The sequence below is a fragment of the Physeter macrocephalus genome, unplaced genomic scaffold (genome assembly GCF_002837175.3).
Source record: "Physeter macrocephalus isolate SW-GA unplaced genomic scaffold, ASM283717v5 random_713, whole genome shotgun sequence".
Lineage (NCBI taxonomy): Eukaryota > Metazoa > Chordata > Mammalia > Artiodactyla > Physeteridae > Physeter > Physeter macrocephalus.
In genome coordinates, this window is record NW_021145943.1 from 338 (window position 1) to 16,400 (window position 16,063).

Sequence of the window (16,063 nt, forward strand, 5' to 3'; positions counted from 1 at the left end):
GGGGAAGAAGTGGCAAGAGCTGCTCGATGAGACCGCGCAAGCGCAGTAGGCCCCCGCCCCGCCCCGCCCCGCCCCGCCCCGCCCCGCGGCCGAGCAGGCGTGGCGGGGTAGCGCGCCCCGGGCTGTGCGTAGAGCATGTTTCTCAGTAAACTACTTTCCAAGCACGGCCTAAGGACCCTTTCTGTCCCGCCCAGCTGCATATCAAACCTTGCGGACAGTGAGAAGGGCGAGATGCAGAGGCTCTCGATGAAGTAGACGTACTCAGTGCCAGTGGTGCCGAACTTAGAATAAAAAACAAAAAAGGAGCCAGACGGGGACAAACCAGGTCAGAGGGTGGGACAGGCAGCAGTATTCAGTCAGATTTATTTACCTTCCTACAGTGAGTTCCAAAGCGAATAAGGGGGAACACTAGTTATTCAGTTGTGTATTTGGGGCACCAGGCTGGGCACTCTCGGGTGTGTCCTTATGTTCTCACAGCCCCGTTTCAGACAAGAAAAGCAATGTTAGATGTCTCTTCCAATCCACACAGCTAATAAGGGGCAGAACGAGGGCAAAACCCAGGCCTCGCCTAGGAAGGCGGCTGGCGGGAAGTGGGGCGGGCTTCCGGAGGGGCTGAGCCGGCAGGAGAGACCCCACCAGGCTGCAGAGGGGTATGAGCTGAGTGGTCCTGCACGGCCTGGGCTGGGGTCTGGGCAGGGGCTAGAGCCAGCAGGGCGCTTTCACAGACAAGGGTTCTAGGCCCTTGAGGTCAGTCAGACAAAAGAGGGCTTCAGAGCTGTTCCAGGGGAGAGCCAGCCAGGCTCCCAGAGGCCTCAGGACAGGTAGAAAGTCCCAGAGGCAAGGATGTTTTTCTGGGCGCTTGTGTGCTCCCTGGTCCCCTTCCCACCCCCTCGAGGGCTCCTTGCCTGGCCTGGAGCCCCAGGGACGGACCCTAGGAGCAGAATGTGCTCCCAGCCATCTCCTTCCTCGGCGCAGGCGTTGCCAGGCTCCTCAGTGGGCCAAGTCCTGGCGCCCAGGGGCACGTCAGGCTCTCGGAGCGCAGGGAGTCCCACGGGCAGGTAATTCCCGGGCAGCGGGGTGGCGCTGTGAGAGAGGATCCCTGTCTGGAGGAGGGTGGGTGAGCCAGCAGAGGCGCTGGGTAACCGGAGAGGGAATCAAGTCCTGGAGGAAGGAAGCAGCTTGGGTGTGGCGCGAGGTACGACACCGGGCTAGGCACACCCAGCGACCAGCCCCCAGGTGCAGGGAGCCTGGGCTCGCGGGGAGAGGCCTAGGGGAGGGGAGCGGGTGGAAGGCGGAGGCAGGAGGCCTGTTGGAACAGAAAAGGAAAGTCGTCCCGGGAACAACAGCAGAAAGGTCTGGATCACAGCCTCCTCCCTGTGGCCCGCCTGCCCTCAGACTCCGCCCCAGGGTCTCCCCGGAGAGTAGCGCTGAAGTCCGTGGGGTTCCAGCAGCCACTCAGAGGGCGGTCTGCAGCGGGTCCGCGGGGGGCAGCGTCAGGATGAATGGGCAGAGGACCCCTTTGGCCCCCGGGGGAAAAGGCTGTAGCTCCTTGGCCTGGAACTGGGCAGTCCCCTCGGAGACCGTGAAGGTGGCTGTGACCTGGTGGTTGAGGCAGTAAATGGTGTTGCCCAGCGCGGCGCAGCGGAGCGGGGCGGGGTCGGGCAGGGGCAGCGAGGCGGCCCGGCTCCAGGAGCTGGTCACGGTGTTGTAGCGCATCACCGCGGCGCCCACGCCCCGCAGCAGGTCGAAGCGGTACAGGAAGCCCCCCAGAGCCACAATGTCGCTGGACCGCCGGTGGCTGGCACTGTAGGGGCACTCGTCCCACGCGTCCTTCGCGGGGCTGTACCTGAGCAGGCGGTAGAAGAGGTGGCCGCCGGTAACATAAATGTCCCCCCGGCAGGCCACAGCTTCGTGAGCCACGGGGAAGGTGCCTGCAGGGAGGGGCGCACGGGAGGTCCAGGCGTCCGTGCGCGGGTCGTAGCGCTCCATGCTGTACAGACACTCGCCCCCGATGGCGTAGAGCAGCCCGTCCAGCGCCACCAGTTTGAGCTGGGCACGCGCCTGCTGCATGGGCCGCACCTGGCTCCAGATGTTGGTCAGAGGGTTGTAGCAGAAGACCTCGTTGGAGCAGACGGCCTCGGCACCGGATCCACGGATGCCCCCCGCCAGGAACAGGTAGTTGTGCAGGGTGCAGAGACCGCAGCCCCGGAGCGGGGCCTCCTGGGGCACCTGGGTCAGGGGCCGCCACGCGTTCTCACGGGGGTGGAACACGTGCAGGTACGTGCGGGGAGGCGGGGGCGCGGGCCGCACCGCGGGAGCCTCCACCCCACGAGGGTCCCTTGTGAGCCCTGAGCGGCTCACCCGGTAGAGGCTGGGCAGCACGAGGACCCCCAGCACCGCCTGGCCCCGGCTGGTCCGAAGGCTCAGGATGCGCTCCCGGTCAGCCCCACTCAGCTGCCGGTAGAGGCTTGGGTCTCCCAGCACGTGTAGCAGATTGTCACTCATCCAGGCATAGGTCTCCTGGGCCAGGCGGGGGTCCCCGTGCTGCTGGGCAAAGGCCAGTGCCTCCAGGCAGCTGCCCAGGTCCAGCCATGGCTGCAGAGCCGCTGCTGCCGGGGATTCGGGCTGCTGGGGCCCCTCCACCCTCCCACAGCCTGCCGGCCTCTGCAGAAACACCACAAGTTTTCGGGCCTCCTCCTGCTTCTTGGTGAGGACCTGCCCGCTGCCTGCACGGCTGGGCCCCTCCCCGGGCTCCTGTCCTGGGCGCTGCCCTGGGGCCGCTGGGCTGGCCTCAGCCTCAGAGCTCTGGGATATTTCGCACAAGCTGCGTTTCCGTGGCCGGGGGACAGGCTGTGAGTCCCGCCTTGTAACTGGGGAGGGTGCAGAGCCAGGCTGGGTCTGCTCCGGTGGCCGTGAGGGGGCCCTGGGTTCTGCAGCTCCAGGCGGCAGCGAGTCTGGATGGTTCTCCTCAATCCTCTCCCCTCTTGGGCCTGAGGGAGGGCCTGCGGTGGGGGCCTCGTTGGTCTCGGCGCTGCTCTGCTGCGGCGGGGCTCCGGCCTCAGCCAGGCCCCCTGTGCCTGCCCCTGCGACCGGTCCAGCCGGGCCGCGCCTGTCCTCACGGCTGGGGACGGCCTTTTCAGGGGAAGAGCCAGACTCTCTGTTCTCAGAGGGTGTGGCAGTGCTGGGGTCTCTGGGGCTCTCCAGAGCTGCCCTTGGGACTGTCCCTTGGGGCCTCTCTGGCCTGGGGAAGGGGTGACTCCTAAGAACCATCGAAATAAGGTTTCCCCAGCTAGTTGAGAACTGCCCCTCCTGACTGCCCTTGCAGAGAACTGCACTGGGCTTCGGAGATGCAAGCCTTGACCCACTAGCAGGCCCAGGGGCTGCAGCTGTGACAGGGGATGGGCCTGGGGCAGGGGATGGCACTGCTTTGAGATGTTCATCCTCAGCAGGACCCTGGCCAACTCTGGGGGGCAAAGAGACTGACAGAGAGGAGTTCAGAAGAGTTGGGGCTACAGGCAAGAGACCTGGATGGGGATGTGCTCCGGGTGGGAGGGATTTAGGGGTGCGCGGAGAGGATGTGGGGGAGGGGCTCAGGGAGGGCACGCAGCTGCGAACCTCTGCAGCTCGCTCCCCTCTGTCAGAGCCACCAGCCGCCTGGCCTTGCAGGGATCCTCCCCCTTCTCTGACACTGTGGCCCCCTTGCTCCTTTGTCCCTCCAGGCCCTGAACTGAAGAAAGGGTGGTCTCCAGAGCCGTTAGCCCCAGCCTCACCCGCAGTGCTGGCCTCTGTGGTCCCCTCCCCTTGGGACAAGAGTGGGTGTCCCCCCTGTGGCCCCTCTTGTGATAGGCCCATGGAGCCTGGGGCCTGGCTGAAGCTCCTGGTGACAAGGACCTCCCTCCTCACCCAGGGCCAACCTTCCACGGAGGCTGGGGACCTCTGAGACTCCCTGGGGGCCAGGGTCCCAGCCTCCCTGCTCTCAGTAGCTTTGGCTCCTGAGTCCAGAGCTAGGACTGGGGCTGGTTGGGGGCTGCTCTTCCCACGCCCCCTCTCTGAGACATCCATCGGGGGCCTAGTCTTCAGGGCGTACGACGGGGGCAGCTCCTGGGGGAAAGGGAGCCCCTGGGAGCCCGCGGGGAGGCTGCTGGCTGCGCCCACAGAATCCCACACACTCACCACGGTGCCCAGGGACAGGGGGTCCAGCCTTGGGGAGCGGCAGGTTCTCTCTCCTGAGCTGCGGTCCACCTGCCACCGGCGGCTGCCTGGGCCCCTCCCCAGTGAGCCAGGTGACGCCACACCTTGCTGCCAGGGACTGGTGTCCCGTTCCACCATGTGGACGAGGGCCTGGTGAGCTGGTGCCTTGGCTTGGACGCCTCCTGCTTCTACCTGCACCTCCACTTCTCCGCCAGGACTCCGGGGGGTGAAGTGTATCAGGAGGGGCGCAGACGTCCCCTCTGCTTTGCTCTGACCCAGGAGGGCAGCACCTGGCCTGCGAGGCTCCCTTCCTTTTCCTCGGGGGGCTTCTGGAATGGCATTACCACGCTGCTGTCCCAAGGCCCCTCCGCCGGCCACCTCACCAGGTGTCTTGAGTGGAGGAGGTGTAGCTGTGGCAGCCAGACCTTCACCTGGCGGGGGCTCCTGATCCTGGGCCCCTGCTGCGCCTGGGCTCCCCTGGCCACGTCCTGGAGGGCATGGCTTCCCCTGCCCTGAGCTGTGCCCCTCGACACCACCACTGACCTTGGATTTCGGGGGCAGGGCTGGCCCAGGTCCTCCCACCTGTGAGGGTCGAGGGGCTGTGGATGCTGGACCTGCCGCCTCCTGGTCCTGCCCAGAGCCAAACCAGTGCAAAGCTAGCGCCGTGGCGGCCACCACAGCCAGCGCCAGCAGGGTCAGCACGGCGCCGTCCCAGTCTTCGTCCCCCTCCCCGTCCCAGCCCCAGCCGGGGCCGTCAGCCCCCGAGACGCCCTGGGTCATGGTCTGGGCGGAGACCAGCGCGAGGAGCCGGGCAGCAGGCTGGGAGCTGTGTGCTGCGCAAACCGGGTCCTGCTTCAGGCCTGGGTGCCGCCTGGTGTCGCGCAGATGGCATCCGTGACGTGCCCCGCCCAGAGCGCTGCCCAGTTAAGGTGGCCCTGTGCCGGGGCCAGTGCGCCGCCCAACCTGGGAGGGGTGGGTCTGTGTCTGCACCTGGGCTTGGGTGTTGTTAGGAGGGCCTGGCTGGAGGTATCGGGAGACAGCATAACCCGCGGCAGCTCCAGGAGCTCAGGGGCCTCCGCGGGCCCCTGCCCAGCTCCTGCCCCTTCCCCTTTTCCATAGGTTCCCATGGCGAATGGCAGTGTTCCTCAGCACCCTTCTGGCGTCCCAGCCGACCCACTTCTGCCTAAGAGACCCTCACACCCCCAGACTCACCCCACACCCCCGCGTCCCCCCTCTGAGCTCGGGGCCAGCCTCAGGGGGCTCTGGCGGGGAAGAGTTACCCACAGGAAGATGTTATCTGTAGCTGCAGCAACACGATGAGGCCCTGATGAAATTACCAGAAACCGGAGAAGACTATTCCGCTCTTGGCCCGGGTTGGGGGGGGTCTCCCTGAGGAGGGGGACCATGGGGGCGGGGGTCCTGACCCTAAGCACTGCCCAGCACACAGCTGGGCTACCGGGCAGGTGCACAGGTGTGAAGCAGAGGCTGGCGCTTCTCCCTCCCAGACACACACGTGCTTGGGGGGGCCAAGGCGGACTCTCCCTTCCCCTCCTCCAGCAGCCTCTGGACGCTCCGTACCCAGAGTTCAGCAGAGATGGGATGGTTGTCAAAAGGAATCTTTAAGCTATCACTAATAAAGAGTGAACAAAGTAAAGAAAATCCAAAAGTTGTGTTTTCCTCTTTATTGGCCTGGTTTATCAGAACCTTCTAGAGCCCTTGGGCCTCCCTCGGGGCCGTCATGACTGCCAGTCGCCACTCTCACGCTGTGGAGAACCCTGAGCCCCTGCCCGCTCCATGTCCCATCGCCACTCAGCCCCGGGAGGCTTCACACACCCTCCTCTGGCCCCGGGGCTCTGTCAGTCTGACTTCTGGTGCCTCATCTCAGGCCTCAGCCTTCCCTCGTCCCCCCCGCCCCCCGCCAGGACTCAGGCCCCCCACAGGCCGGCGTGTAGGTGCCCTGCAGCACTTGGCTTCTCAGGGGACAAGCCTTGTCTCCTTCATCTGCTTCTCACTTAAGCCGAAGAGTAGGTGTCAGGACAGGTGCCATGTGGGACCCAGACGTGGAAAAAGAGCCTGGAGCTCCTGGGACAAAGGCAGGCCCCCACGACATGTACTTGTTCCTTCTTCAGGGACCGAGGACTCTCCCTGACTCGGGCAGCGAGGTGGCCAAGGCAGGTCCCTGGCACCCAGCCTGGGTTCTACTGAGCCTCAGGTATCTCACCCCCTGTCCCCTCCCAGCCTCCCCCTCCCCGAGCGTATTAAGTGACAGTAAGAGGAAGGATGGAAGGGGGCCCTGCCTTAAGGTGGACCTCGAGCTGGTGGCGGCCTTTCTGGATGCCGCCCTTGTTCTCTGTCCTGGTCCCAGGCTCTGCCTCTTGGTTAAGTTTGGGGTCCAACAACCTTGAGAGGATGGAGATGACACCATCGTCTGCACCTCTGTATTGGCCACGTGGTGTCCACCACGCATCTCCACCCAGTACCTGCAGGACCCTGTCGTCGGTCTGAGCACCAGAGGCTGCGGCCAGAGGACACGTGTCCACTAGGGATACCTTAGGACACCAACTTCACTAGGTGCTGAGGACCATGACAGGTCCTAGAGACACACAGGTGACCAAGGAAGGGTCTAGTCCCCTCCTCTGTGGAAAGGAAACACCTGACTTTGTCAAAACCCTTGACTTTGTCAAGGGCAAACCCTGCCCTTCGTGGAGCAGCTCCCTACTGGGAAGGTGACTGGAGACATGTTACCGCCCCAAATAGTGGGAGTTTTGCCCTCTTTCCATAGGGAGTAAAAATGTGGCACTGATGCAAAGGTGACAGAACTTCAGAAGCACACAGGATCACCCACAGAAATTGTGACACATGAGTAATGGTTCTGGTCGTGCTATGATGGCATAAATATCACAGAGTCCCATTGAGGTAAAAATAAAGATCAAAAATATGGGTCCCGGGAAAGTCTGACCTGTAGCAGCCTCCTCAGAGCCCCATTTCCAGTTGCCTGCTGAGGCAGGGCCCCTGTCCCAGTGCCTCCAAGGAATAGAGGGACTTGGGCCTATGGACCCAGAGATCCTGTTTCCTCAGAGACAACGCAAGCAAAACAGGAATGGAGGCAGTCACCTGCTTGCCAGCAACCATGACCAATGGAGCTGGGGGCCCGGGAGGTGGGGAAATCCATCCACATGAGATGATCCACTGCAGCACCCACAGGAAGACCCCCACTAACTGGTCACCAAGCCCCAACTACGCTAGCTCCCACGGTGCCTTTCTGAAACATTTGGTGGAGGAAAAGCCTAGTGTGACGAAGACATGATTCCACATGGACAGCTAAATACAAATGGACAGCTAATATAAATAAGATGGTAGAGAGCTGCAGACTCCACTAAATGTAGGGTTTTTCTATTACTGGAATTTTTTAAAGGCAAGAAAGATCGCATAATCAAATGATATAAAACAAAGAATATAATATTATATAATCATGTTTATGTTAAAAGTATATATGTACTTTTATATATGTATAAATAAATCTAGAATAATGTTTAAGGCTTAGAAAATATAAATCTCAGATATAATAGTTATGTAGTTATACCCAACAGGGGATACCTTTTAAGGAATCCATCTGAGGTGGGGAAAGGTTTATGCAGAAAAAAGTTATTTAAAAAAGACAAATAAGGGCTTCCCTGGTGGCACAATGGTTGAGAATCCGCCTGCCAACGGAGGGGACACGGGTTCGATCCCTGGTCCGGGAAGATCCCACATGCCGTGGAGCAAATAAGCCCGTGAGCCACAACTACTGAGCCTGCGCTCTAGAGCCCGCGAGCCACAACTGCTGAGCCTGCGTGCCGCAACTACTGAAGCCCGTGCACCTAGAGCCTGTGCTCTGCAACGAGAAGCCACTGCAATGAGAAGCCCACGCACTGCAACGAAGAGTAGCCCCCGCTCGCCGCAACTAGAGAAAGCCCGGGCTTAGCAACGAAGACCCAACGCAGCCAAAATTAAATAAATAAATAAATAAATAAATAAATAAGTTTTTTAAAAAAAGACAAACAATACAATGTGATTTATAATGGAAAAAATTAAAACACATAAGCATTCAACAATATGGGAATGATGAAGAGAGCGTGTTTCCACACAAATTTAAAATTTTTTGGTTCTAGTTCTGCAAAAAAACATGCCATTGGTAATTTGATAGGGATTGCATTGAATCTGTAGATTGCCTTGGGTGGTGTGGTCATTTTAACAATATTAATTCTTCCAATCCAAGAACACAGTATATCTTTCCGTCTGTTTCTGTCAACTTCAGTTTCTTTCATCAGTGTCTTATAGTTTTCAGAGTACAGTCTTTTGCCTCCTTAGGGAGGTTTATTCCTAGGTATTTTATTCTCTTTGATGCAATGGTAAATGGGACTGTTTCCTTAATTTCTCTTTCTGATAGTTCGTTGTTAGTGTATAGAAGTTCAACAGACACCGGTCAGGATGGCCATCATCAAAAAGTCTACAAGTAATAAATGCTGGAGAGGGTGTGGAGAAAAGGGAACCCTCTTGCACTGTTGGTGGGAATGTAAATTGGTGCAGCCACTGTGGAGAGCAGTATGCAAGTTCCTTAAAAAACTAAAAATAGAACTACCATATGATCCTGCAATCCCACTCCTGGGCATGTATCTGGAGAAAACTCTAATTCAAAACGACACATGCACCCTAGTGTTCATAGCAGCACTATTTACAATAGCCAAGACATTAGGAAGCAACCTAAATGTCCATTGACAGAGGAATGGGTAAAGAAGATGTGGTATATTTATACAATGGAATATTACCCAGCCATAAAAATTAATGAAATAATGCCACTTGCAGCAACATGGATGGACCTAGGGAATTCCCTGGTGGTCCAGTGATTAGGACCCAGCGCTTTCACTGCACGGCCCCAGGTTCAATCCCTGGTTGGAGAACTGGGATCCTGCAAGCTGCACAACTTGGCCAAAAAGACAAAAAACAAAAAGACAAACATGGATGGACCTAGAGATTATAATACTAAGTGAAGTAAGCCAGACAGAGAAAGACAAATATCATATGATATTGCTTATATGTGGAGCATATAAGCGTATGATATTGCTTAAAAAAAAAAGGTACAAATAAATTTACATACAAAACAGAAATAGATTCACAGACATAGAAAACAAATTTATGGTTACCAAAAAGGGGGGGGGGGAGTAATAGGAGTTTGGGATTAACATAAACACACTACTATATACAAAACAGATAAACAACAAGGACCTACTGTAGAGCAGAGGGAACTGTACTTAATATTTTGTAATAACCTATAAGGGAAAAGAATCTGAAAAAAAATATGTATAACTGAATCATCTTGCTGTACACCTGAAACTAACACAGCATTGTAAATCAACTATACTTCAATTAAAAAAAAAAAAAGACCACAGTGAGGTGCCACTTCACATCCACTAGGATGGCTGTAAATTTAAAAGACAGAGGGACTTCTCTGGAGGTCCAGTGGTTAAGATTCCACGCTTCCACTGCAGGGATCACTGGTTTGATCCCTGGTTAGGGATCCCACATGCCATATGGCATGGCCAAAAAATTTTTTTAAATTGATTATTTCCTCAAGGTAACCAGAAGGCAAAAAGCCTATAGCAGATGTACAAAACATAATGAGAAAGGAATCTAAACACTAAAGAAAGTCGTCAAACCACAAGGGAACAGAGCAAGAGAAAAAGAAAGAAACAGAGGGCTTCCCGAGGGCTTCCCGAGGGCTTCCCTGATGGCGCAGTGGTTAAGAATCCGCCTGCCAATGCAGAGGACACGGGTTCGAGCCCTGGTCCAGGAAGATCCCACATGCCGCGGAGCAACTAAGCCCGTGCGCCACGACTACTGAGCCTGCGCTCTAGAGTCTGCAAGCCACAACTACTGGCCCTGGTCCAGGAAGATCCCACATGCCGCGGAGCAACTAAGCCCGTGCGCCACAACCACTGAGCCTGCGCTCTAGAGTCTGCAAGCCACAACTACTGAGCCCACGTGCCACAACTACTGAAGCCCGCATGCCTAGAGCCCATGCTCCGCAACAAGAGAAGCCACGACAATGAGAAGCGCGCGCACCACAACGAAGAGTAGCCCCCGCTCGCCGCAACTAAAGAAAGCTCGTGCGCAGCAACAAAGACCCAACACAGCCAAAAATTAATTAATTAATTAATTAATTAAATAAATGTATTTTTTTTAAAAAGAAAGGAACAGAGAACTATAAAAACAGCAAGAAAACAATTAACAAAATTTTTAGATGCTTAATGAAACTTACTACAAAATATTATATTAATGCAAAGCTAAAATTTGGGTTTCTCTTTGTCAAATGGTATACTGGTTTTAGAAATTAAACTAGTCATTTATCTGGAATATAGTACGTATTACTTAAATATATTGTTTTTGATGAAAAAAATAAAATAAAAGGTAGAAAATAAGTGAATTGGTGAGGATGTGTAAAAACTAGAATTCTCATATATTGCTGGTGGGAATGTAAAACTGTTCAACCACTGTGGAAAACAATTTGGCAAAAAGCTAAACATGAAATTACCACATGATCCAGCAATTTTAGGTATAGACCTAAAAGAATTAAAAACAGGTACTTAAACAAGTATATGTACATACCTGTTCATAGCAGCACAATTCAAAACAGCCAAAAGGAAGAAACAGCCCAAATGTCCATCAACAGATGGATAAACAAATTGTGATCTATACATACGCTGGATCAGCCATCAAAGGAAGGAAATCCTGACACAGACTATGACATGAATGAACCTTGCAAACATTATGCTCAGTGAAATAAGCCAGACAGACACAAAAGGACAAATATTGCATGATTTCACTTATATGAGGCACCTAGAGCAGTCACATTCATAGAGACAGAAAGTAGAGTAGAGGTTGCTAAGGGCTGGGGGAAGGGAGGCGAGCTATTGTTCAACAGGGACAGAGTTTATCTCGGCAATGATGTAAGTTTTGGGTACAGATCGTGGTGATGGGTATACAGCATTGTGAATGTATTTTTTTTTTTTTTTTTTTGTGGTATGCGGGCCTCCCTCTGCTGTGGCCTCTCCCGCTGCGGAGCACAGGCTCCGTACGCGCAGGCCCAGCGGCCATGGCTCACGCGCCCGGCCGCTCCGCGGCATGTGGGATCCTCCCAGACCGGGGCGCGAACCCGGTTCCCCTGCATCGGCAGGCGGACGCGCAACCACTGCGCCACCAGGGAAGCCCCGTGAATGTATTTAATGCGCTGAATTGTCCCCTTACAAATGGCTAAAATGATAAATATTAACACACAGTCCCCAAACTGTCATTATTCTGCAGCACAGGCCAGTTGTCGATGTTCTGAAGACACCATGTAAGATCCCGCCCGCAAGGGTGACTGGGAGTGCTCCTCACATTATACATTTGTAGGTTCCTCAAGGGGGACTAGGCATGTCTAGTTTCTCCAAGAAATGAGAAATGAATCAAAGACTGTCCGAGCCCAAGAACAGCCCTCAGGAGTGTGCCTACCGAGAACTAAGGCTGCATATGATGGTCCTGGCAGTAGGACACCAGCATCAGCCAAGGCCTTGATGTCTCTGGGCAGAAGTGCCCAGTCCAGACGGGTCGGTTCTCAGCTAAGACGCCTGAAAAGGGAAGCAATGTCTAGATTCATGACCAACAACTGAGAAATCCCATTAAGAATCAACAGGCTAATTGTTAACATCAACAACCAATATTTAATAAATAAACAAGTAATCAAGAAGTAACAGTTGAGGGCTTCCCTGGTGGCGCAGTGGTTGAGAGTCCGCCTGCCGATGCAGGGGACACGGGTTCGTGCCCCGGTCCGGGAAGATCCCACATGCCGCGGAGCGGCCGGGCCCGTGAGCCATGGCCGCTGAGCCTGCGCGTCCGGAGCCTGTGCTCCGCAACGGGAGAGGCCACAACAGTGAGAGGCCCGCATACCACAAAAAAATAAAATTAAATTAAAAAAAAAAAGTAACAGTTGAGAAAACAAAATTATTTTTTATTTAGAAGCACAAAATTATTTTTTATTTAGAAGCATTGAGTGCAGAGAGGGAGGAGTGTCCTTCCCATGACACTGATTATAATGTCGAAGGGAGAAGTCATACCTCATGGATTTGTTTGTAAATTTGTGACAAATAAGAACAAAGTAAATTGGAAAAGAAAAAGACAACAACCCTAAATTTCCTCCTTGCCAAATATTACAAAAAATTTCACCAATGATAAATCCTGAACAATAATTAGACAAACTGAGCAATGGGGTGAGGGGGCATGGTGGGTACAGAGTGCCCACTGGAGGTGGGTGCTGAGCATGGGGTCCTCCAAAATAATGAATGGGGTTTACGGAGATGCCTCAGAAATAGTGTTCAAATATAACCTCGATGAGGACTTCCCTGGTGGTGCAGGAGTTAAGAATCCGCCTGCCAATGCAAGGCACACGGATCGATCCCTGGTCTGGGAAGATCCCATATGCCAAGGAGCAACTAAGCCCGTGCGCCACAACTACTGAGCCTGTGCTCTAGAGAACATGCTCCGCAACAAGAGAAGCCACCGCAGTGAGAAGCCCGCTCACGGAAACGAAGACCCAACGCAGCCAAAAATAAGAAATAAATAAAATAAAATAAATTTATTTAAAAATATATATATAACCTCTACGATGTAAAATTTTAAGTAGCTATTTGAAGACTAGATTTTTTTAAAATAAATTTATTTATTTATTTATTTTTGGCTGTGTTGGGTCTTTGTTGCTGTACACGGGCTTTCTCTAGTTGCAGCGATCGGGGGCTACTCTTTGTTGCGCTGGGTGGGCTTCTCATTGTCGTGGCTTCTCTTGTTGTGGAGCACGGGCTCTAGGCGTGCAGGCTTCAGTAGTTGTGGCACATGGGCTCAGTAGTTGTGGCTTGCGAGCTCTAGAGCTCAGGCTCAATAGTTGTGGCGCACGGGCCTAGTTGCTCTGCGGCATGTGGGATCTTCCCGGGCCAGGGCTCGAACCCGTGTCCCTTGCACTGGCGGGCAGATTCTTAACCACTGCGCCACCAGGGAAGTCCCTGAAGACTACTTTATACTTGGGACTTCCCTGGCGGTCCAGTGGTTAAGACTACGTGCCGCCAATGCAGGGGGTGTGGGTTTGATCCCTGGTCAGGGCTAAGATCCCACACGCCACGCAGTGTAGTCAGAAAAAAAACAAACATATATATATATATGTATTATATATATATATATATATACAGTTTATATATATATATATATATATATATAGCACAACTCAACATCAAAAAAACCCAAACAACACAATTTAAAAATGGGCAGGAAAATACTGAACCACTATGCTGTACACCTGAAACTGTATAGCAGTACAGCAGTATTATATTACAATATGATATTGTAAATCAACAATACTTTCATTTAAAAAAAAGAAAAGAAAGGACTTCCCTGGTGGTCCAGTGGTTAAGAATCTGTCTTGCAATGCATCGGGGAACTAAGATCCCACATGCCACAGGGCAACTAAGCCTGAGTGCCACGACTAGAGAGAAGCCCACGACAACAACGAAGAGCCCAAGCACTGCAACAAAAGAGCCTGCGTGCCTCAACTAATACCTGACGCAGCCAATAAATAACTATTTTTTAAATAAAAAAATATAAATTAAAAAAGAAAAGAAAAGAAAAAAATGTGCAAAAGTACTGAATAAACATTTTTCCCAAAAAAAGACATATGATGGCCAACAGGCGCCTGAAAAGACACTCAACATGATTAATCATCAGGGAAATGCAAATCAAAACCACACTATCACCTCACACCTGTCAGAATGACTATTAAAAGACAACAGTTATAAAGCAGAAACTAACACACCATTTTAAAGCAATTATACTCCAATAAAGATGTTAAAAAAAAAAGACAAGAAATCACAAGTGTTGGTGAGGACGTGGAGAAAATGGAACCCTCATGCACTGTTGGTGGAAATGTAAATTGGCACAGCCAGTATGGAAAACAGTATGGAGGCTCCTCGAGAAATTAAAAATAGAACATATGATGCAGGAATTACACTTGGGAGTATCTTTCAGAGGGAAACAAAATAATTTTATTTATTTAAAAAATTTAAATTGAAGTATAGTTGTATACTTTAGCATGTCTGTGTGCAGGCTGCACTTGTGTCTTCTCATCATTTTTAATTTGGGAGTTTAGATGTTTTCCTCATCAGCAGTCCCATTTCATTAGCCTCAAGAAACTGGCCTTCCTCAGCTTCTCAAGAATATTAAACAGAGACCAAACAGCTTCCTGAAATGCGCTGTCAGCCCTCACAGTGCCCCTACCCATTGTTTTCCTTCTACCTCACTGGTTGCTGGTTTTAAAAGAGAATTTGTTAATTTCTAAGTATTTAACCCTTTAAAAAAACATTTTAGAGATAGCCTCATCCACCAGAGGGCAGACAGCAGAAGCAAGAAGAACTACAATCCAGCAGCCTGTGGAACAAAAACCACATTCACAGAAAGATAGACACGATGAAAAGGCAGAGGGCTATGTACCAGATGAAGGAACAAGATAAAACCCCAGAAAAACAACTAAATGAAGTGGAGATAGGCAACCTTCCAGAAAAAGAATCCAGAATAATGCTAGTGAAGATGATCCAGGACCTTGGAAAAAGAACGGAGGCAAAGATCGAGAAGATGCAAGAAATGTTTAACAAAGACTTAGAAGAATTAAAGAACAAACAGAGATGAACAATACAATAACTGAAATGAAAAATACACTAGAAGGAATTAATAGCAGAATAACTGAGGCAGAAAAACGGATACGTGACCTGGAAGACAGAATGGTGGAATTCACTGCTGCGGGACGGAATAAAGAAAAAAGAATGAAAAGAAATGAAGAGAGCCTAAGAGACCTCTGGGACATAGTAATCAAATTGGCAAAAATTAAAAAGAAAGAATAATTATTGAAAGTAACAAGGGAAAAACGACAAATAACATACAAGGGAACTCTCATAAGGTTAACAGCTGATTTCTCAGCAGAAACTGCAAGCCAGAAGGGAGTGGCATGATATACTTAAAGTGATGAAAGGGAAGAACCTACAACCAAGATCACTCTACCCAGCAAGGATCTCATTCAGATTCAATGGAGAAATCAAAAGCTTTACAGACAAACAAAAACTAAGAGAATTCAGCATCACCAAACCAGTTCTACAACAAATGCTAAAGGAACTACTCTAAGTGGGAAACACAAGAGAATAAAAGGACCTACAAACACAAACCCAAAACAACTAAGAAAATGGTAATAGGAACATACATATCGATAAGTACCTTAAACGTGAATGGATTAAATGCTCCAACCAAAAAACACAGGTTTCCTGAATGGATACAAAAACAAGACCCATATATATGCTGTCTACAAGAGACCCACTTCAGACCTAGGGACCCACACAGACTGAAAGTGAGGGGATGGAAAAAGATATTCCATGCAAATGGAAATCAAAAGACAGCAGGAGTAGCAATACTCATATAAGATAAAATAGACTTTAAAATAAAGAATGTTACAAGAGACAAGGAAGGCACTACATAATGATCAAGGGATCAAACCAAGAAGATATAACAATTATAAATATATATGCACCCAACATAGGAGCACCTCAATACATAAGGCAACTGCTAACAGCTATAAAAGAGGAAATTGACAGTAATGCAATAATACTGGGGGACTTTAACACCTCACTTACACCAATGGACAGATCATCCAAACAGAAAATTAATAAGGAAACACAAGCTTTAAATGACACAACAGACCAGATAGATTTAATTGATATTTATAGGACATTCCATCCAAAAACAGCAGATTACACTTTCTTCTCAAGTG

The 16,063-nt window shown here is 51.6% G+C and overlaps 1 protein-coding gene across 1 annotated transcript; it reads right to left on the bottom strand.

Annotated features, from left to right (window-relative positions):
- Positions 1-327: 327 nt before the first annotated feature.
- On the bottom strand, positions 328-5,313 carry KLHDC7B (kelch domain containing 7B). Its single transcript, XM_028486050.1, has one exon. It carries the CDS (start codon positions 4,969-4,971, stop codon positions 1,456-1,458), a length of 3,516 nt encoding a protein of 1,171 aa, XP_028341851.1. The 5' UTR covers positions 4,972-5,313; the 3' UTR covers positions 328-1,455.
- Between the last annotated feature and the right edge of the window lie 10,750 nt (positions 5,314-16,063).

What these genes read in the sequence shown, in the direction of transcription:
- KLHDC7B (XM_028486050.1), bottom strand. Translation starts at nt 4,971, where the DNA reads ATGACCCAGGGCGTCTCGGGGGCTGACGGCCCCGGCTGGGGCTGGGAC.